Source organism: Dermacentor andersoni, chromosome 3 (genome assembly GCF_023375885.2).
Source record: "Dermacentor andersoni chromosome 3, qqDerAnde1_hic_scaffold, whole genome shotgun sequence".
NCBI classification, from domain to species: Eukaryota; Metazoa; Arthropoda; class Arachnida; order Ixodida; family Ixodidae; genus Dermacentor; species Dermacentor andersoni.
The window spans coordinates 152092615-152111594 of record NC_092816.1 but is presented as its reverse complement, the minus strand read 5'-3'; the positions used below and the strand labels follow the sequence as shown (position 1 = coordinate 152111594).

At 45.6% G+C, this 18980-nt stretch overlaps 2 protein-coding genes and 22 non-coding genes across 24 annotated transcripts; all 24 read right to left on the bottom strand.

The window, feature by feature from the left end:
• Positions 1 to 806: 806 nt before the first annotated feature.
• On the bottom strand, positions 807 to 1998 carry LOC126528455 (uncharacterized). Its single transcript, XM_050176340.3, has one exon. It carries the CDS (start codon positions 1986 to 1988, stop codon positions 807 to 809), a length of 1182 nt encoding a protein of 393 aa, XP_050032297.2. The 5' UTR covers positions 1989 to 1998.
• A 348-nt stretch (positions 1999 to 2346) lies between these two features.
• TRNAA-CGC (transfer RNA alanine (anticodon CGC)) lies at positions 2347 to 2418 on the bottom strand. The gene has a single exon. It is a non-coding gene; the product is annotated as a tRNA-Ala (tRNA).
• A 305-nt stretch (positions 2419 to 2723) lies between these two features.
• Positions 2724 to 2795, bottom strand: TRNAA-CGC (transfer RNA alanine (anticodon CGC)). Its single transcript has one exon. It is a non-coding gene; the product is annotated as a tRNA-Ala (tRNA).
• A 305-nt stretch (positions 2796 to 3100) lies between these two features.
• TRNAA-CGC (transfer RNA alanine (anticodon CGC)) lies at positions 3101 to 3172 on the bottom strand. Its single transcript has one exon. It is a non-coding gene; the product is annotated as a tRNA-Ala (tRNA).
• A 304-nt stretch (positions 3173 to 3476) lies between these two features.
• On the bottom strand, positions 3477 to 3548 carry TRNAA-CGC (transfer RNA alanine (anticodon CGC)). The gene has a single exon. It is a non-coding gene; the product is annotated as a tRNA-Ala (tRNA).
• Positions 3549 to 3852: 304 nt separating this feature from the next.
• TRNAA-CGC (transfer RNA alanine (anticodon CGC)) lies at positions 3853 to 3924 on the bottom strand. The gene has a single exon. It is a non-coding gene; the product is annotated as a tRNA-Ala (tRNA).
• A 305-nt stretch (positions 3925 to 4229) lies between these two features.
• TRNAA-CGC (transfer RNA alanine (anticodon CGC)) lies at positions 4230 to 4301 on the bottom strand. Its single transcript has one exon. It is a non-coding gene; the product is annotated as a tRNA-Ala (tRNA).
• A 305-nt stretch (positions 4302 to 4606) lies between these two features.
• TRNAA-CGC (transfer RNA alanine (anticodon CGC)) lies at positions 4607 to 4678 on the bottom strand. The gene has a single exon. It is a non-coding gene; the product is annotated as a tRNA-Ala (tRNA).
• Positions 4679 to 4982: 304 nt separating this feature from the next.
• On the bottom strand, positions 4983 to 5054 carry TRNAA-CGC (transfer RNA alanine (anticodon CGC)). The gene has a single exon. It is a non-coding gene; the product is annotated as a tRNA-Ala (tRNA).
• A 304-nt stretch (positions 5055 to 5358) lies between these two features.
• TRNAA-CGC (transfer RNA alanine (anticodon CGC)) lies at positions 5359 to 5430 on the bottom strand. The gene has a single exon. It is a non-coding gene; the product is annotated as a tRNA-Ala (tRNA).
• A 303-nt stretch (positions 5431 to 5733) lies between these two features.
• Positions 5734 to 5805, bottom strand: TRNAA-CGC (transfer RNA alanine (anticodon CGC)). Its single transcript has one exon. It is a non-coding gene; the product is annotated as a tRNA-Ala (tRNA).
• Positions 5806 to 6108: 303 nt separating this feature from the next.
• TRNAA-CGC (transfer RNA alanine (anticodon CGC)) lies at positions 6109 to 6180 on the bottom strand. Its single transcript has one exon. It is a non-coding gene; the product is annotated as a tRNA-Ala (tRNA).
• Positions 6181 to 6483: 303 nt separating this feature from the next.
• On the bottom strand, positions 6484 to 6555 carry TRNAA-CGC (transfer RNA alanine (anticodon CGC)). The gene has a single exon. It is a non-coding gene; the product is annotated as a tRNA-Ala (tRNA).
• A 303-nt stretch (positions 6556 to 6858) lies between these two features.
• On the bottom strand, positions 6859 to 6930 carry TRNAA-CGC (transfer RNA alanine (anticodon CGC)). Its single transcript has one exon. It is a non-coding gene; the product is annotated as a tRNA-Ala (tRNA).
• A 305-nt stretch (positions 6931 to 7235) lies between these two features.
• On the bottom strand, positions 7236 to 7307 carry TRNAA-CGC (transfer RNA alanine (anticodon CGC)). Its single transcript has one exon. It is a non-coding gene; the product is annotated as a tRNA-Ala (tRNA).
• Positions 7308 to 7610: 303 nt separating this feature from the next.
• Positions 7611 to 7682, bottom strand: TRNAA-CGC (transfer RNA alanine (anticodon CGC)). The gene has a single exon. It is a non-coding gene; the product is annotated as a tRNA-Ala (tRNA).
• A 679-nt stretch (positions 7683 to 8361) lies between these two features.
• Positions 8362 to 8433, bottom strand: TRNAA-CGC (transfer RNA alanine (anticodon CGC)). Its single transcript has one exon. It is a non-coding gene; the product is annotated as a tRNA-Ala (tRNA).
• Positions 8434 to 8737: 304 nt separating this feature from the next.
• TRNAA-CGC (transfer RNA alanine (anticodon CGC)) lies at positions 8738 to 8809 on the bottom strand. The gene has a single exon. It is a non-coding gene; the product is annotated as a tRNA-Ala (tRNA).
• A 304-nt stretch (positions 8810 to 9113) lies between these two features.
• TRNAA-CGC (transfer RNA alanine (anticodon CGC)) lies at positions 9114 to 9185 on the bottom strand. Its single transcript has one exon. It is a non-coding gene; the product is annotated as a tRNA-Ala (tRNA).
• Positions 9186 to 14367: 5182 nt separating this feature from the next.
• TRNAA-CGC (transfer RNA alanine (anticodon CGC)) lies at positions 14368 to 14439 on the bottom strand. The gene has a single exon. It is a non-coding gene; the product is annotated as a tRNA-Ala (tRNA).
• Positions 14440 to 14742: 303 nt separating this feature from the next.
• Positions 14743 to 14814, bottom strand: TRNAA-CGC (transfer RNA alanine (anticodon CGC)). Its single transcript has one exon. It is a non-coding gene; the product is annotated as a tRNA-Ala (tRNA).
• Positions 14815 to 15120: 306 nt separating this feature from the next.
• Positions 15121 to 15192, bottom strand: TRNAA-CGC (transfer RNA alanine (anticodon CGC)). Its single transcript has one exon. It is a non-coding gene; the product is annotated as a tRNA-Ala (tRNA).
• A 190-nt stretch (positions 15193 to 15382) lies between these two features.
• Positions 15383 to 17005, bottom strand: LOC129384715 (uncharacterized). Its single transcript, XM_072286790.1, has one exon. It carries the CDS (start codon positions 16903 to 16905, stop codon positions 15694 to 15696), a length of 1212 nt encoding a protein of 403 aa, XP_072142891.1. The 5' UTR covers positions 16906 to 17005; the 3' UTR covers positions 15383 to 15693.
• On the bottom strand, positions 15498 to 15569 carry TRNAA-CGC (transfer RNA alanine (anticodon CGC)). Its single transcript has one exon. It is a non-coding gene; the product is annotated as a tRNA-Ala (tRNA).
• Positions 17006 to 18980: the final 1975 nt, after the last annotated feature.

Genomic DNA, 18980 nt, shown 5'->3' with positions numbered 1-18980 from the left:
CCGTTTTCCGCCAGCTGCAATATGACCAATGTCTTCTAGGCAGTGATCCTGAACTATCGCGCTTAATTTCATGGCACTATTATCACGTAACGGTTCATTCTTTATTCTATCGGCAGAAAAACAAACACAGTTAAAATCACCAAGCATTAGAATCATTCTTTCAGAATTTAAATAAGATTCAAGACTTTCAAAAAAAGCTGAGCGATCGGTTTCTCTGTTAGGCGCGTACAAACATATTGCCCGCCACTTCAAAGCAGAGAAAATAAAATCACACACAACTAACCGCCCAGTTTTACACACAGTCACGGTCTCTACTACGATTCCCAGGGAGCTGCGCAGTAACAAGGCACACCCACCGGACGAGCCTACTGCGTGACACACACATACATAGTACCGTCGAGTAAAAGGTTCTACCATGCGATCTGTTTGATCTTGGCTTTCGACTTTGGTTTCTTGAATTGCTACGATATCAAGGTCATTTTCCATTAAAAGACGGCTTACTTGGTACTGTCGACGCCTTGTAGAAAGGCCCCGCACGTTTAACGTGCCTATGCTAAGTGGCGCGTCAAGTTTTACTGCCATTTCTGAGAATGATCAAACAGGTCGCATGGCACTCACCTTGTTCTGTGAGAGGCTGAAAATTTTGACTGGAAGCTTTTCTATCTTCAGTTGCCATGGGCAAACACACCATGAATGTCTTAGAAAGAAGGAACTGGGGTTCCAGCCCCTTAGCTTGTCCTCGCCCACTTTTAGCATGTGTAGCTTCGGGACCAGGAGGCTGACCCGGGCTTCACTGATCCAGGGGGCTACGTGCCCCCCGGAATATGACGGTCCAGTGGTACGTTGGGCTTTGGCTTGAAGCTCGTGCGGCGCCCTTGGGCCGCTTTAGGGGGTGGCTCGCCGGCAGTGGGCTCGTTTGAGGCCGCGTTCGCTGCTGGTGTTTCCTCGCGTGTTCTCTTCCCTGCACCGTTCTTCAAATCCTTCATGTCGACATCTTCGGATTTCTCCAAAGGCGTTGACTGGCTCTTGATGGGTTTTTTTCCTGAACTGTTGGTCGCACTGGTTTTCGTCGCAGGAGGCACCAAAGGTTGTACAACTTGCTCACCGTTATCCTTTTTCTCTTTGTTTACGTTGGGCGAATGCGACGAAGGGGGCGTTTCCACGTGTTCGGGTTCTCTGGTCTTGCTGGTGGAAACATCCTCAGCTTCCGATTCATCCATTTGTAGCTCTGCGTTGTCGTCCCACGCAGATCGGCCTGTAACCTTCGCATAAGTCTTCACGCACTCTTCCTCAGCGTGAACAAAACGTCTGCACAGCGCGCACCGAGGAACACGACATTCGCGTCGTATGTGGCCAGTCCCTTTACACCGTAGGCAGAGTGGAGCTCTTCCAGCCACTACGACTAGCGTGAGATCACCTGCTACTCGTAGTTGATGTGGGATGTCTTCCTTCGTGTAGCCTGCCTTGAGCTGAAGACTGATAATACGCGTTGTAGAGCCTTTGTCCGATAACCCTTCCGTTCGCCATCCCTCTCGTGCGACTTCGGTGACTTTTCCGTAGGGTGCAAAAGCGGTCCGTATGTCTTCGTCGTCCACATAATGCAGGACCCAATGCAGCTTTAGTCGAACATCCTGGTTGTTTGGATCTACGATGAGACAACGGCGCTCCTTCACGGTCACTTCAGTTGCAGAAAGCAGCCTATTCTTAGCCTCCGTAGTCTTCAGCGTCACCGCCCACACGTGGTTCATTTGGTATGCCCCTAACGCTTCAACGTCAGGGAGCATTGCCAAAGCACCAAGTGCATCACGAATATCTTCTACACGGTAGGGTCTTCCACGAACATCCGCATGAAAAAATACAGTGTTCAAAACAATACGACCGATTGGTAGAGTAGGTAAAATGATTTCATAATCCTGGTTGGCACTGGCTGCATTCCGGTTTCCACGGCTAGACATAGCCGCTGACACCGCCCCAGAGGAGCGAAACATTCCCCGACCGTTCACGGCGGTGGCCGGAAGTGGAATCCACTGAGCTACACCCCCGGAATAATAAAGGGTGTCATGTGTGGATGATTTATTGTTCTTCAAAGCCAGCGGCCGCTAGGAAGTGGAAAAAGCTTCTTTTCGATTAATCTTGTTGCTGCACACCTGATGTGCCTGCAGTCATCCTAGTGTTGTCGTTAAAGAAACGGCGCTTGTGAGGACGTGGAGTTGTGAAAGCCAGCGCGAGAAATACGAGTATTACATATTTATATGGAAGTGACGTAACATCGTTTTTTTTTAATAATTGGATTGCTTACTTTGTGTTGCGAAATAAAGTGACAAAAAGTTTAATTTTACACCACACTGGAGGAGCCGGGGTTTGAACCCGGGACTTCTCACATGCGAAGCGAGCGCTCTACCACTGAGCTACACCCCCGGAATAATAAAGGGTGTCATGTGTGGATGATTTATTGTTCTTCAAAGCCAGCAGCCGCTAGGAAGTGGAAAAAGCTTCTTTTCGATTAATCTCGTTGCTGCACACCTGATGTGCCTGCAGTCATCCTAGTGTTGTCGTTAAAGAAACGGCGCTTGTGAGGACGTGGAGTTGTGAAAGCCAGCGCGAGAAATGCGAGTATTGCTTACTTATGTGGAAGTGACGTGGCACCGTTCTTTTTTAAATAATTGGATTGTTTACTTTGTGTTGCGAAATAAAGTGATAAAAAGTTTAATTTTACACCACACTGGAGGTGCCGGGGTTTGAACCCAGGACTTCTCACATGCGAAGCAAGCGCTCTACCACTGAGCTACACCCCCGGAATAATAAAGGGTGTCATGTGTGGATGATTTATTGTTCTTCAAAGCCAGCAGCCGCTAGGAAGTGGAAAAAGCTTCCTTTCGATTAATCTTATTGCTGGTCACCTGATGTGCCTGCAGTCATCCTAGTGTTGTCGTTAAAGAAACGGCGCTTGTGAGGACGTGGAGTTGTGAAAGCCAGCGCGAGAAATGCGAGTATTACATATTTATATGGAAGTGACGTAGCATCGTTTTTTTTTTAATAATTGGATTGCTCACTTTGTGTTGCGAAATAAAGTGATAAAAAGTTTAATTTCACACCACACTGGAGGTGCCGGGGTTTGAACCCGGGACTTCTCACATGCGAAGCGAGCGCTCTACCACTGACCTATACCCCCGGAATGACAAAGGGTGTCATGTGTGGATGATTTATTGTTCTTCAAAGCCAGCAGCCGCTAGAAAGTGGAAAAAGCTTCTTTTCGATTAATCTTATTGCTGCACACCTGATGTGCCTGCAGTCATCCTAGCGTTGTCGTTAAAGAAACGGCGCTTGCGAGGACGTGGTTTTATGAAAGGCAGCGCGAGAAATTCGAGTATTACTTACTTATGTGGAAGTGACGTAGCATCGTTTTTTTTAAATAATTGGATTGCTTACTTTGTGTTGCGAAATAAAGTGATAGAAAGTTTAATTTTACACCACACTGGAGGTGCCGGGGTTTGAACCCAGGACTTCTCACATGCGAAGCAAGCGCTCTACCACTGAGCTACACCCCCGGAATGACAAAGGGTGTCATGTGTGGATGATTTATTGTTCTTCAAAGCCAGCAGCCGCTAGGAAGTGGAAAAAGCTTCTTTTCGATTAATCTTGTTGCTGCACACCTGATGTGCCTGCAGTCATCCTAGTGTTGTCGTTAAAGAAACGGCGCTTGTGAGGACGTGGAGTTGTGAAAGCCAGCGCGAGAAATACGAGTATTACATATTTATATGGAAGTGACGTAACATCGTTTTTTTTTAATAATTGGATTGCTTACTTTGTGTTGCGAAATAAAGTGACAAAAAGTTTAATTTTACACCACACTGGAGGAGCCGGGGTTTGAACCCGGGACTTCTCACATGCGAAGCGAGCGCTCTACCACTGAGCTACACCCCCGGAATAATAAAGGGTGTCATGTGTGGATGATTTATTGTTCTTCAAAGCCAGCAGCCGCTAGGAAGTGGAAAAAGCTTCTTTTCGATTAATCTCGTTGCTGCACACCTGATGTGCCTGCAGTCATCCTAGTGTTGTCGTTAAAGAAACGGCGCTTGTGAGGACGTGGAGTTGTGAAAGCCAGCGCGAGAAATGCGAGTATTGCTTACTTATGTGGAAGTGACGTGGCACCGTTCTTTTTTAAATAATTGGATTGTTTACTTTGTGTTGCGAAATAAAGTGATAAAAAGTTTAATTTTACACCACACTGGAGGTGCCGGGGTTTGAACCCAGGACTTCTCACATGCGAAGCAAGCGCTCTACCACTGAGCTACACCCCCGGAATAATAAAGGGTGTCATGTGTGGATGATTTATTGTTCTTCAAAGCCAGCAGCCGCTAGGAAGTGGAAAAAGCTTCCTTTCGATTAATCTTATTGCTGGTCACCTGATGTGCCTGCAGTCATCCTAGTGTTGTCGTTAAAGAAACGGCGCTTGTGAGGACGTGGAGTTGTGAAAGCCAGCGCGAGAAATGCGAGTATTACATATTTATATGGAAGTGACGTAGCATCGTTTTTTTTTTAATAATTGGATTGCTCACTTTGTGTTGCGAAATAAAGTGATAAAAAGTTTAATTTCACACCACACTGGAGGTGCCGGGGTTTGAACCCGGGACTTCTCACATGCGAAGCGAGCGCTCTACCACTGACCTATACCCCCGGAATGACAAAGGGTGTCATGTGTGGATGATTTATTGTTCTTCAAAGCCAGCAGCCGCTAGAAAGTGGAAAAAGCTTCTTTTCGATTAATCTTATTGCTGCACACCTGATGTGCCTGCAGTCATCCTAGCGTTGTCGTTAAAGAAACGGCGCTTGCGAGGACGTGGTTTTATGAAAGGCAGCGCGAGAAATTCGAGTATTACTTACTTATGTGGAAGTGACGTAGCATCGTTTTTTTTAAATAATTGGATTGCTTACTTTGTGTTGCGAAATAAAGTGATAGAAAGTTTAATTTTACACCACACTGGAGGTGCCGGGGTTTGAACCCAGGACTTCTCACATGCGAAGCAAGCGCTCTACCACTGAGCTACACCCCCGGAATGACAAAGGGTGTCATGTGTGGACCATTTATTGTTCTTCAAAGCCAGCAGCCGCTAGGAAGTGGAAAAAGCTTCCTTTCGATAAATCTTATTGCTGCACACCTGATGTGCCTGCAGTCATCCTAGCGTTGTCGTTAAAGAAACGGCGCTTGTGAGGACGTGGATCTGTGAAAGCCAGCGCGAGAAATGCGAGTATTACATATCTATATGGAAGTGACGTAACATCGCTTTTTTTAAATAATTGGATTGCTTACTTCGTGTTGCGAAATAAAGTGATAAAAAGTTTAATTTTACTCCACACTGGAGGTGCCGGGGTTTGAACCCGGGACTTCTCACATGCGAAGCGAGCGCTCTACCACTGAGCTACACCCCCGGAATAATAAAGGGTGTCATGTGTGGACGATTTATTGTTCTTCAAAGCCAGCAGCCGCTAGGAAGTGGAAAAAGCTTCCTTTCGATTAATCTTGTTGCTGCACACCTGATGTGCCTGCAGTCATCCTAGTGTTGTCGTTAAAGAAACGGCGCTTGTCAGGACGTTGAGTTGTGAAAAGAGCGCGAGAAATGCGTGTATTACATATTTATATGGAAGTGACGTAGCATCGTTTTTTTTTAATAATTGGATTGCTTACTTTGTGTTGCGAAATAAAGTGATAAAAAGTTTAATTTCACACCACACTGGAGGTGCCGGGGTTTGAACCCGGGACTTCTCACATGCGAAGCGAGCGCTCTACCACTGAGCTACACCCCCGGAATAATAAAGGGTGTCATGTGTGGACGATTTATTGTTCTTCAAAGCCAGCAGCCGCTAGGAAGTGGAAAAAGCTTCCTTTCGATTAATCTTGTTGCTGCACACCTGATGTGCCTGCAGTCATCCTAGTGTTGTCGTTAAAGAAACGGCGCTTGTCAGGACGTTGAGTTGTGAAAAGAGCGCGAGAAATGCGCGTATTACATATTTATATGGAAGTGACGTAGCATCGTTTTTTTTTAATAATTGGATTGCTTACTTTGTGTTGCGAAATAAAGTGATAGAAAGTTTAATTTCACACCACACTGGAGGTGCCGGGGTTTGAACCCGGGACTTCTCACATGCGAAGCGAGCGCTCTACCACTGAGCTACACCCCCGGAATAATAAAGGGTGTCATGTGTGGACGATTTATTGTTCTTCAAAGCCAGCAGCCGCTAGGAAGTGGAAAAAGCTTCCTTTCGATTAATCTTGTTGCTGCACACCTGATGTGCCTGCAGTCATCCTAGTGTTGTCGTTAAAGAAACGGCGCTTGTCAGGACGTTGAGTTGTGAAAAGAGCGCGAGAAATGCGCGTATTACATATTTATATGGAAGTGACGTAGCATCGTTTTTTTTTAATAATTGGATTGCTTACTTTGTGTTGCGAAATAAAGTGATAGAAAGTTTAATTTTACACCACACTGGAGGTGCCGGGGTTTGAACCCGCGACTTCTCACATGCGAAGCGAGCGCTCTACCACTGAGCTACACCCCCGGAATAATAAAGGGTGTCATGTGTGGACGATTTATTGTTCTTCAAAGCCAGCAGCCGCTAGGAAGTGGAAAAAGCTTCTTTTCGATTAATCTTGTTGCTGCACACCTGATGTGCCTGCAGTCATCCTAGTGTTGTCGTTAAAGAAACGGCGCTTGTCAGGACGTTGAGTTGTGAAAAGAGCGCGAGAAATGCGCGTATTACATATTTATATGGAAGTGACGTAGCATCGTTTTTTTTTAATAATTGGATTGCTTACTTTGTGTTGCGAAATAAAGTGATAGAAAGTTTAATTTTACACCACACTGGAGGTGCCGGGGTTTGAACCCGCGACTTCTCACATGCGAAGCGAGCGCTCTACCACTGAGCTACACCCCCGGAATAATAAAGGGTGTCATGTGTGGACGATTTATTGTTCTTCAAAGCCAGCAGCCGCTAGGAAGTGGAAAAAGCTTCTTTTCGATTAATCTTGTTGCTGCACACCTGATGTGCCTGCAGTCATCCTAGTGTTGTCGTTAAAGAAACGGCCCTTGTCAGGACGTGGAGTTGTGAAAGCCAGCGCGAGAAATGCGAGTATTGCTTACTTATGTGGAAGTGACGTGGCATCGTGCTTTTTTAAATAATTGGATTGCTTACTTTGTGTTGCGAAATAAAGTGATAAAAAGTTTAATTTCACACCACACTGGAGGTGCCGGGGTTTGAACCCGGGACTTCTCACATGCGAAGCGAGCGCTCTACCACTGAGCTACACCCCCGGAATAATAAAGGGTGTCATGTGTGGACGATTTATTGTTCTTCAAAGCCAGCAGCCGCTAGGAAGTGGAAAAAGCTTCTTTTCGATTAATCTTGTTGCTGCACACCTGATGTGCCTGCAGTCATCCTAGTGTTGTCGTTAAAGAAACGGCGCTTGTCAGGACGCTGAGTTGTGAAAAGAGCGCGAGAAATGCGCGTATTACATATTTATATGGAAGTGACGTAGCATCGTTTTTTTTTAATAATTGGATTGCTTACTTTGTGTTGCGAAATAAAGTGATAGAAAGTTTAATTTCACACCACACTGGAGGTGCCGGGGTTTGAACCCGGGACTTCTCACATGCGAAGCGAGCGCTCTACCACTGAGCTACACCCCCGGAATAATAAAGGGTGTCATGTGTGGACGATTTATTGTTCTTCAAAGCCAGCAGCCGCTAGGAAGTGGAAAAAGCTTCCTTTCGATTAATCTTGTTGCTGCACACCTGATGTGCCTGCAGTCATCCTAGTGTTGTCGTTAAAGAAACGGCGCTTGTCAGGACGTTGAGTTGTGAAAAGAGCGCGAGAAATGCGCGTATTACATATTTATATGGAAGTGACGTAGCATCGTTTTTTTTTAATAATTGGATTGCTTACTTTGTGTTGCGAAATAAAGTGATAAAAAGTTTAATTTTACACCACACTGGAGGTGCCGGGGTTTGAACCCGCGACTTCTCACATGCGAAGCGAGCGCTCTACCACTGATTACACCCCCGGAATAATAAAGGGTGTCATGTGTGGACGATTTATTGTTCTTCAAAACCAGCAGCCGCTAGAAAGTGGAAAAAGCTTCTTTTCGATTAATCTTGCTGCTGCACACCTGATGTGCCTGCAGTCATACTAGCGTTGTCGTTAAAGAAACGGCGCTTGTGAGGACTTGCATTTGTGAAAGGCAGCGCGAGAAATTCGAGTATTACTTACTCATGTGGAAGTGACGTAGCATCGTTTTTTTTTAAATAATTGGATTGCTTACTTTGTGTTGCGAAATAAAGTGATAAAAAGTTTAATTTCACACCACACTGGAGGTGCCGGGGTTTGAACCCGGGACTTCTCACATGCGAAGCGAGCGCTCTACCACTGAGCTACACCCCCGGAATAATAAAGGGTGTCATGTGTGGACGATTTATTGTTCTTCAAAGCCAGCAGCCGCTAGGAAGTGGAAAAAGCTTCTTTTCGATTAATCTTGTTGCTGGTCACCTGATGTGCCTGCAGTCATCCTAGTGTTGTCGTTAAAGAAACGGCGCTTGTGAGGACGTTGAGTTGTGAAAGCCAGCGCGAGAAATGCGAGTATTACATATTTATATGGAAGTGACGTAGCATCGTTTTTTTTAAATAATTGGATTGCTTACTTTGTGTTGCGAAATAAAGTGATAAAAAGTTTAATTTCACACCACACTGGAGGTGCCGGGGTTTGAACCCGGGACTTCTCACATGCGAAGCGAGCGCTCTACCACTGAGCTACACCCCCGGAATAATAAAGGGTGTCATGTGTGGACGATTTATTGTTCTTCAAAGCCAGCAGCCGCTAGGAAGTGGAAAAAGCTTCTTTTCGTATAATCTTATTGCTGGTCACCTGATGTGCCTGCAGTCATCCTAGTGTTGTCGTTAAAGAAACGGCGCTTGTGAGGACGTGGAGTTGTGAAAGCCAGCGCGAGAAATGCGAGTATTACATATTTATATGGAAGTGACGTAGCATCGTTTTTTTTTAATAATTGGATTGCTTACTTTGTGTTGCGAAATAAAGTGATAGAAAGTTTAATTTCACACCACACTGGAGGTGCCGGGGTTTGAACCCGGGACTTCTCACATGCGAAGCGAGCGCTCTACCACTGAGCTACACCCCCTTTTTTTTTTTATTTAATGCCGGTCTTTGACATAACACAGAAAATACAAATATTACACACACTTCAGAAATGCAAAATAGCGAAAAAAAAATTACGATAATGCCATCCGTCCGTATAGGAACGGCGTTGTCAAATTAAAATTCCTTCATGGCTGTGAGAGCTTCAAGTCTCGACAGCCAATCCGGTGCACATTCTTGCATTTTTTGTACATCAACAAACCGCGACATACATTCTCTGAAATATATATGAACCGGCCGTGCGTCGGGATCGCAGTGGTACCCAGCCATTCGAGACCGCCATATACAGTGGAGAGCATTCAACATAATGAAGTCATATGGGACGCCGTCTTCATCCTTAATAGGCAGATACCTGATCCCTTGGGGGTTTACAGGTAATTCTTTCTTCAGGGTTCGCTTCAAGACGTCCCAAAAGAACACAGCAGCCCAGCAGTGCAAGAAGACATGATCTATGGTTTCGGGTTTCTTGCAGATCAAGCAGTGAGAACCCCACGGTACGAGACAGCCCCGTTCTTCCATAAACGTCTTCACGGACAGGGTTCCCGTGTGGAGCTTAAAGAAAAAGGATTTTACCCCTGGTGGCACCTGCATGCGTTTCACCCGTTTAAGAACGTCCTGTCCTTGCTCTCCACTGTATATGGCTCTGTATAGCGGCACTGGGAATACAATATCACACACGTCTTTATACAGCGTTTTCCTTTTCACTTGACATAGGTAATCATTTGAAAACCGAACCGTAAGGAAACGGACACTGTCGGCCACTTCCTTAAGATAGCCACGAAGTGTTCCATTCATGCTTGCCGTTGTGACAACATGTGCCGGCAATGTGTTGCTTAATCTGAGCTGACATACGGTGCGAAGAAAAGGATCGCGCACATCCCGGAAAAAGAAAAATCGGTTGACCAGTTGTCGAACAAAAAGATGGGCTAATCCCACACCCCCGTCTTTCACTCTTCTGAACAAATTTGTTCGGCTGCACCTTTCCCATGTTGAACCCCATATGAAAACCGCAAACACTCTGTGCAGCCTTTGCACGTTCAGTCTAGAACAATACAACGCTTGCATAACATAGTATAACTTGGCAATTAAAAAGATGTTGCAAACTGTCGCTCTTGCAAAAACAGACAGGTTAGTACCCTTCCATTTGTCTGCTTTTTCTTTCATGTCACTTGTCTGGTTCCTCCAATATTCATCACTGTTATTGTAACTGTCTAGGGGAACACCGAGATACCTCATCGGAGTTTTCACCCAGGTCACATTCGCGAAATAGTCCGGTGCGGAAAGCCAGTTCCCGTGCCACAGCCCTAGGGATTTCCTCCAATTTACTCTGCTACTCGTGACTTCACAGAAATGATTTACTACAGATATTGCTTCGGTTACACTTGGTTTATCTATGCAACACACTGCAATATCGTCTGCATACGCCAGTAGCTTCACTTCTGTCGCTGCCAATCTAAAACCACGTATTTTGTCATTTTCATTTATTGCCACACACATGGCCTCTATATAAATAGCAAGCAGAAGTGGACTGAGGGGACAGCCTTGGCGCACTGAACGCATAATGTTAATGGGGGCCCCCAGTGACTTATTAACAATTAATCTAGTTGTGCAATTCTTGTACGCCAAGGCCACGCCCTCAGTGATGATGGAACCGACATTAACGTGATCCAAGATGGCAAACAAAATAACATGCGCGACACAATCGAAAGCTTTCTCGAGATCGAGCTGAAGAACTGCAACGCCACCTCCGGTGACGTCACAGCACTCGAGAACAGATCGCATCTTATGAATGTTAGAAAAAATAGTTCGCCCTCTGATGCCACAAGTTTGATGGTCTCCAACTATTTCTTTGATGACGCCTTGGAGTCTGGTAGCTAAAATCTTCATAAATATCTTGTAATCAACATTTGTTAGTGATATTGGCCTATAGAATGTCACTAATTTTAGTTTATCTGTTTGATCGCTCTTAGGTATTAGTATGGTGTGCGCTTTTCCAAATGAAGGGGGCAAACATTTCTGCTGATACGCGTCATTTAATACCTCTGCCAACAATGGAGCCAATTCTCTCTTAAACGCCTTATACCACCCAGCGCAGAGGCCATCAGGTCCAGGCGACTTTCCAAGGTTCAAATCGTCGATTGCCTTTTCTACTTCCCCCTCAGTTATTTTGGCTTCTAATCGTTCTTTGGTATCATCACTTATTCGCGGCATCAGATTAAGAAAATCCGCTTTAAAACCCCCTACATTCGCTGCCTGAAAGGCAAAGAGTGACTGGTAGTACTCGAAGAAGGCGCTCCCAATGCTCTCACTGTCTTCAACGACAGTCCCGTTCATTAGAATTTTATCGATGTGGTTTCGCCGTCCGTGCGCCTTCTCAAGACCCAGCGCCCTTTTCGTGGGCGTCTCCCCTGCCACTAGTGCATCTGCTCGCGCACGCACGATAGCGCCTTGATAACGCTCTTTGTCGAACTGTTCAAGTTCTTCCGTGATGTTTCGCACGTCGTCTTTGTACGTACCAGGCTCTCTACACTCAAGCGTTATCAGCTGCTCAAGCAGTCTTCTTAAGCCCTTTTCTTTCATTTCCCTCTCGAATTTTATGCAACTCGATCTTTCTATGGCTTTAATTTTAACCTTCTGTTTAAAACATTCCCACTTCTCCGCTATTGTTTCCGTTGCATCATCGAATACTTCGTTAACCGCATCCCTTACTGCTTTTACAAACCACTGATCATTTAGTAACAAGGCATTCATTTTCCATAGATCCCAATTAAAAGCATGTTTCGTTTTCACTACACCTATGTGACATTTTACGAGGCAGTGGTCCGAAAACGACACGGGCACTACACAATAACTGTGGCATCTTGGAATCATGTCCAACGACATGTACATTCGATCCAGTCGTGCATGACTACTACCCTGAAAACGAGTAAAAGTCACTTCACGCCCCCCTTCCAGACACTCGAAAACATCGTCAAGTTCATTTTCCCCTATTAGATTTGATAATACGCTACTGCTTTTGTCGCGCACACCTGCATTATTCACTCGGTCTCTGGCATTTAACACACAATTAAAGTCCCCTAACAAAATAACGCGCTTATCACTGCGGACATGCTTAGAAAGGTTAGAAAAAAAGGAGACACGCTCCTCGACTGAATTCGGAGCGTAGACGCATATGACACGGAATTCAACATTACATATCACGACATCGCAAAAAACAATCCTTCCGGATTCACAGGAACATACACTTTGAATCTGCAGTCCAGGCAGCTTCTTGACGAACAGAATGCACCCCCCGGACGTGCCTACCGCATGACTAACCACCGCAAAATATCTGTGCGTGAATCGTCGCACCATGCTCCCGGTCTGCTCCTCTCCATCAACCTTAGTCTCTTGGACGGCTAGTACGTCTAAGTTGTGGTCAGTGACCAACCGTAGGACCTGACTTTGCCTACGACTAGCCGCCAAGCCTCGCACGTTCAATGTGGCAATAATAAGGGACGGTATTTCAGCCATTTTCAGCTAGCGAGAAAAGCAGGCCCGGAGCATGGTGCTTACCGTTCACGACTAGCCCTCGGCTAGCCGTCTCCGGGACCTCCCGGCTTGTTTGTGTCGTCAAGCGTGGCCGTTTTGCCCGCAGGCTTCTTTCCAGGTGGTACATTGGGTTTTGGCTTGTAGCCCATCCGCCTTCCTTGAGGCGCCTTCGTCGGCGGCCCCTCGCTGGTGCTGGTGGCACCGCCGTCCTTGTCCTTGGCCTCGTCGTGGGGGCGCTTGACTGGGGCACCAATAATCGCAGTCCGCTCACCGTCATTGACTTCCTTGTCCTGCAGCATTGCTATCGTGTCGTTGTCGGGTGCGTCTTCGTTAACGCCCCCCGTAGCAAGGCTCACTGCAGGCAGGACCTGTACCGGTTTGCCCGTCTTCTCGGCAGCCTCAGCCACCGTGCCTTCAGCGCCAGCGGTAGATGACCCTCCAAGTGTGGCTGTCGAGACCAAGTCTCCAGTTCCTTTGGCGGCGGCCTCCGTCTCAACCACGTCCATGACGTGCTCCTCAGCAACGTCAGTCGCTGCTGGTCCTGTCACGGCGGCGTAGGATTTGACGCAGTCAGCGTCAACGTGGCCGAAACGTCTGCACCTGGAACAGCGTGGGACTTTACACTCTCGGCGGACGTGCCCCGTGCCTTGGCAGCGCAGGCACTGCATGGGTCGACCGGGCACAACCACCAAGGCCAACTCTCCGCCGACGCGGACCTGATGCGGAAGGTCCTCAACTTTGACGCCGTTCTTTAGCTTCAGGAGCACCGTCCTGGTGGTCGACGTCTTGCTTCCCATGCCTTCGACTCGCCACCGCTCCCGGCTCACCTCTTCCACCTTGCCGAAAGCCGCGAACGCTGTCCGGACGTCCTCGTCAGCCACTCCGTACAACAGCCAGTGAAGCCTAAGCTTCACCTGCTGGTCCTGCGGGTCCACGATGACGCATCGTCGTCCCTTCACTTGCAGGTCCTTTAGGGAAACCAGTCTTTTCGTCGCAGTCGCATCATTCAGGGTCACCGCCCAGACGTGATTTATCTGGTACGCCCCTATGCATACCACGTCCGGCAGAAGGCCCGTCGGCAGTAGGGCATCCCTGAAATCTTCGACTTTGTATGGTCTCGCACGCACATCACCGTGCAAAAACACGGTGTTAATCGCAACTCGTCCTTTTGGCAGTTGAGGCAAAATGAACGGATATTCCTTATCATCTTCTGTAATCCTGTTTCCGCGACCAAAGGAGGCCGCTGTCGCTGCCCCGGAAGAGGCCATGACCCTACGATCCGAACAGCTCGGCTGCCGGATGCAGAATGCATGACTGAGCTACACCCCCGGAATAATAAAGGGTGTCATGTGTGGACGATTTATTGTTCTTCAAAGCCAGCAGCCGCTAGAAAGTGGAAAAAGCTTCTTTTCGATTAATCTTGTTGCTGCACAGCTGATGTGCCTGCAGTCATCCTAGCGTTGTCGTTAAAGAAACGGCGCTTGTGAGGACGTGGAGTTGTGAAAGCCAGCGCGAGAAATGCGAGTATTGCTTACTTATGTGGAAGTGACGTGGCATCGTGCTTTTTTAAATAATTGGATTGCTTACTTTGTGTTGCGAAATAAAGTGATAAAAAGTTTAATTTCACACCACACTGGAGGTGCCGGGGTTTGAACCCGGGACTTCTCACACGCGAAGCGAGCGCTCTACCACTGAGCTACACCCCCGGAATAATAAAGGGTGTCATGTGTGGACGATTTATTGTTCTTCAAAGCCAGCAGCCGCTAGGAAGTGGAAAAAGCTTCTTTTCGATTAATCTTGTTGCTGCACACCTGATGTGCCTGCAGTCATACTAGCGTTGTCGTTAAAGAAACGGCGCTTGTGAGGACGTGGATTTGTGAAAACAGCGCGAGAAATGCGCGTATTACATATTTATATGGAAGTGACGTAGCATCGTTTTTTTTTAATAATTGGATTGCTTACTTTGTGTTGCGAAATAAAGTGATAAAAAGTTTAATTTCACACCACACTGGAGGTGCCGGGGTTTGAACCCGGGACTTCTCACATGCGAAGCAAGCGCTCTACCACTGAGCTACACCCCCGGAATAATAAAGGGTGTCATGTGTGGACGATTTATTGTTCTTCAAAGCCAGCAGCCGCTAGGAAGTGGAAAAAGCTTCTTTTCGATTAATCTTGTTGCTGGTCACCTGATGTGCCTGCAGTCATCCTAGAGTTGTCGTTAAAGAAACGGCGCTTGTGAGGACGTGGATTTGTGAAAGGCAGCGCGAGAAATTCGAGTATTACTTACTTATGTGGAAGTGACGTAGCATCGTTTTTTTTTTAAATAATTGGATTGCTTACTTTGTGTTGCGAAATAAAGTGATAAAAAGTTTAATTTTACACCACACTGGAGGTGCCGGGGTTTGAACCCGGGACTTCTCACATGCGAAGCGAGCGCTCTACCACTGAGCTACACCCCCGGAATAATGAAGGGTGTCATGTGTGGACGATTTATTGTTCTTCAAAGCCAGCAGCCGCTAGGAAGTGGAAAAAGCTTCCTTTCGATTAATCTTATTGCTGGTCACCTGATGTGCCTGCAGCCATCCTAGTGTTGTCGTTAAAGAAACGGCGCTTGTGAGGACTTGCATTTGTGAAAGGCAGCGCGAGAAATTCGAGTATTACTTACTTATGTGGAAGTGACGTAGCATCGTTTTTTTTAAAATAATTGGATTGCTTACTTTGTGTTGCGAAATAAAGTGATAAAAAGTTTAATTTTACACCACACTGGAGGTGCCGGGGTTTGAACCCGGGACTTCTCACATGCGAAGCAAGCGCTGTACCACTGAGCTACACCCCTTTTTTTTTTTTTTTTTTTTTTCTTTATTGCCGGATAATCAAAGATGCAGTACATTCACCATACTAAGGTAAGAACAAAACAAAGTGTTACATAGTCATTACATATACTTCTCGAAATGCACATGTTAAAAACGCTTTAAGGTCACCAGTGTATCCAGTACAGGTAACCATTCTGGTGGTTCAGCCTGAGATTTATACACGTCTCTTATTTGAGAAACACTTTCAATAAAAAATTGTCTGGCTGGTTTGCCATCCACATCAGCATTTCGTACGGCCATTCGTGTTTTCCATATGCTGTGTAGGCTCAGCGTCATGATCATGTCATAGGGCACGTCGTTTTCTTTTTCAACTGGGAGAAAGCGGATACCGTAGGGTGATATAGGGAGCTCTTTTTTCAGCGTTCTTTGCAAGACATCCCAGTGGAATATTGCATCCCTGCAGTCTAAGAAAATGTGTTCTATTGTCTCAGGCTTTGAACAAATGAGACAATTAACTGACCACGGTACGAACAGTCCTCTCTCTTGCAACCATGGTTTAACTGGCAAGGTATTGGTATGGAGCTGAAAGAAGAACGTCTTAACTGAGGAGCGGACTGTCATTTTTTTAACACGTTTCAACACGTCACCTTCCGAACCTACACAATACATGGCACGATATATGGGCACTGGCAACATAATATCAATCAGATCCTTGTATAAACGCTTTTTAGGTACATTACTTAGGTACTCCATTGAGAATCTCACCTTTAGCATCCGAAAAGACATAACGACCTCACGAAGAAAGCCGCGAACACTCCCTTTTTTTGTGACATTTGATACAACGTATTCAGGAATTACATCACTCATTCGTAATTGTAAAATTGTTCGCAGAAATCCGTTATTTTGGTCGCGCAAAAAAATAAATCTTGACACAACTTGTTTGAGAAATAAATGACATAAACTTAGTCCGCCGCTACGGACTGATCGAAATAAATTAGTTCTGCTGCATCTTTCCCATGTTGAACGCCACACGAACACTGCAAAGACTCTGTGCAACTTCTGCACGTTGGTACGAGACATACAAAGCACTTGAAGAACATACCACACTTTCGCGACTAAAAACACGTTGCAAACTGTGGCACGCGCGAAAACGGAGAAATCCCGCCCACCCCATTTATCTGTTTGTTCCCTAACACGTTTCGTTTCCTCGTTCCAGTATTGCGTTGTATCGCGATAATGTTCTAAGGGCACTCCGAGATATTTGACAGGTGTCACAGTCCATTTCATGTTAGCGAAATAATCAGAGGTGTTTTCCCACGGCCCATGCCAGAAGCCTAAACATTTGTTCCAATTTATCATACTGCCCGTGTGCGAGCAAAAAATTTCTGCTTCTTTAACGGTCTCCTTAACGCTTTCCTTATCGCCACAGAAGACTGCTATGTCGTCAGCATAACACAGTATTTTAACTTCACTTGTGAGTAATTTGAAGCCATGCATAGTGTCATTATTAAGAACCTTTAAGCAGAAAGGTTCGAGAAAAATTGCAAACAATAATGAAGATAATGGACACCCTTGCCTAATACTACACTGAACTTTGAAACTTTCGCTGACACTTTTGTTTACAATTATGCTTGCTGAACTGTGAGTGTAACACATTTTCACACCAGTCGCAATCACAAACCCAACATTAATATACTCCAAAAGACTAAAAAGAATTTGATGTGATACACGATCGAAAGCTTTTTCTAGATCAAGCTGTAGCATTGCTACCCGTTCTGAAAAGTCATCGCAGTATTCAAGTACACTTCTGGTAACATGAATGTTAGTAAATATCGAGCGTCCCCTGATCCCACATGTCTGGTGGGGTCCTACCAAAACTGTGATCACGGTTTGTAATCTTTTGGCCAGTACTTTCATATATATTTTGTAATCTACATTGCTTAAGCTTATCGGTCGATAGGACGAAACCGATAGAAGTTTAACTGGGTCATCTGTCTTGGGTATTAATACAACGTGAGAACAGTTGAAAGATAGGGGCACTGCATTTTCATTATATGCTTCGGTTATTACATGATGCAGGGCTTTTGCCAGATCCACTTTAAAAGCTTTGTAGAAACAACTGCTTAAGCCATCCGGGCCTGGAGATTTGCCTACGGATAACTCATCAATTGCGTCTTCAATTTCGCGTACGGTAATGTCTGCTTCAAGGCGGGTCTTCACGTCATCGTCTAACCTTGGCATTAAGTGAAGGTAATCATTTTCAAAGCCGGTTTCAATATCAATTTTATGACCTAACAGATTTTTAAAGTACTCTACAAAAGCAAGTTCAATTATCCGTTTGTCTTTTGTTATAACGCCCTCGTACTGTATTTCTTTTATTTCATTTTTGACGGCATAACTTTTCTCATCCGCTAGTGAGCGCTTAGTAGGCGTTTCTCCCAACCACAGTCTTTCGCCACGAGCGCGAACAATGGCTCCTTTATATCTTTCGACATCTATTGCTTCCAGTTTATTTTTGACATCCTTAATTATATTATTTAATGCCCCTGGTTGTGTGCTTTCTGCGTTCAGCAAATAGTCTAATTGACTACGGAGCACAGTTTCTTCGTTTCTTTCACTGCGGCGTAGTGCGCATGCCCTCTCGATTGCAATGATCTTAATCTCTTGTTTGAACAGCTCCCATTCAGCGATGAAACTATCCGTTTTAGACAGTAGTCTTTCTATGCATTCTTTTGCTTTGCTCACAAAGTTATCATTGTTCATAAGCTTATCATTAAATTTCCAAAGTGTCCAACTGAATGATGACCCTTTGTGCTTTGCTCCTAAGGAAAACATAACCAAACTGTGATCACTGAACGAAACATGTTTTACGTTGTAATCTTGGCACAGCGGCACTATATTTGCAGATACGTATAACCTGTCCAAGCGTGCATGGCTTGCGCGTTGGAAGTGAGTGAAATGTGGCCGTTTTCCGCCAGCTGCAATATGACCAATGTCTTCTAGGCAGTGATCCTGAACTATCGCGCTTAATTTCATGGCACTATTATCACGTAACGGTTCATTCTTTATTCTATCGGCAGAAAAACAAACACAGTTAAAATCACCAAGCATTAGAATCATTCTTTCAGAATTTAAATAAGATTCAAGACTTTCAAAAAAAGCTGAGCGATCGGTTTCTCTGTTAGGCGCGTACAAACATATTGCCCGCCACTTCAAAGCAGAGAAAATAAAATCACACACAACTAACCGCCCAGTTTTACACACAGTCACGGTCTCTACTACGATTCCCAGGGAGCTGCGCAGTAACAAGGCACACCCACCGGACGAGCCTACTGCGTGACACACACATACATAGTACCGTCGAGTAAAAGGTTCTACCATGCGATCTGTTTGATCTTGGCTTTCGACTTTGGTTTCTTGAATTGCTACGATAT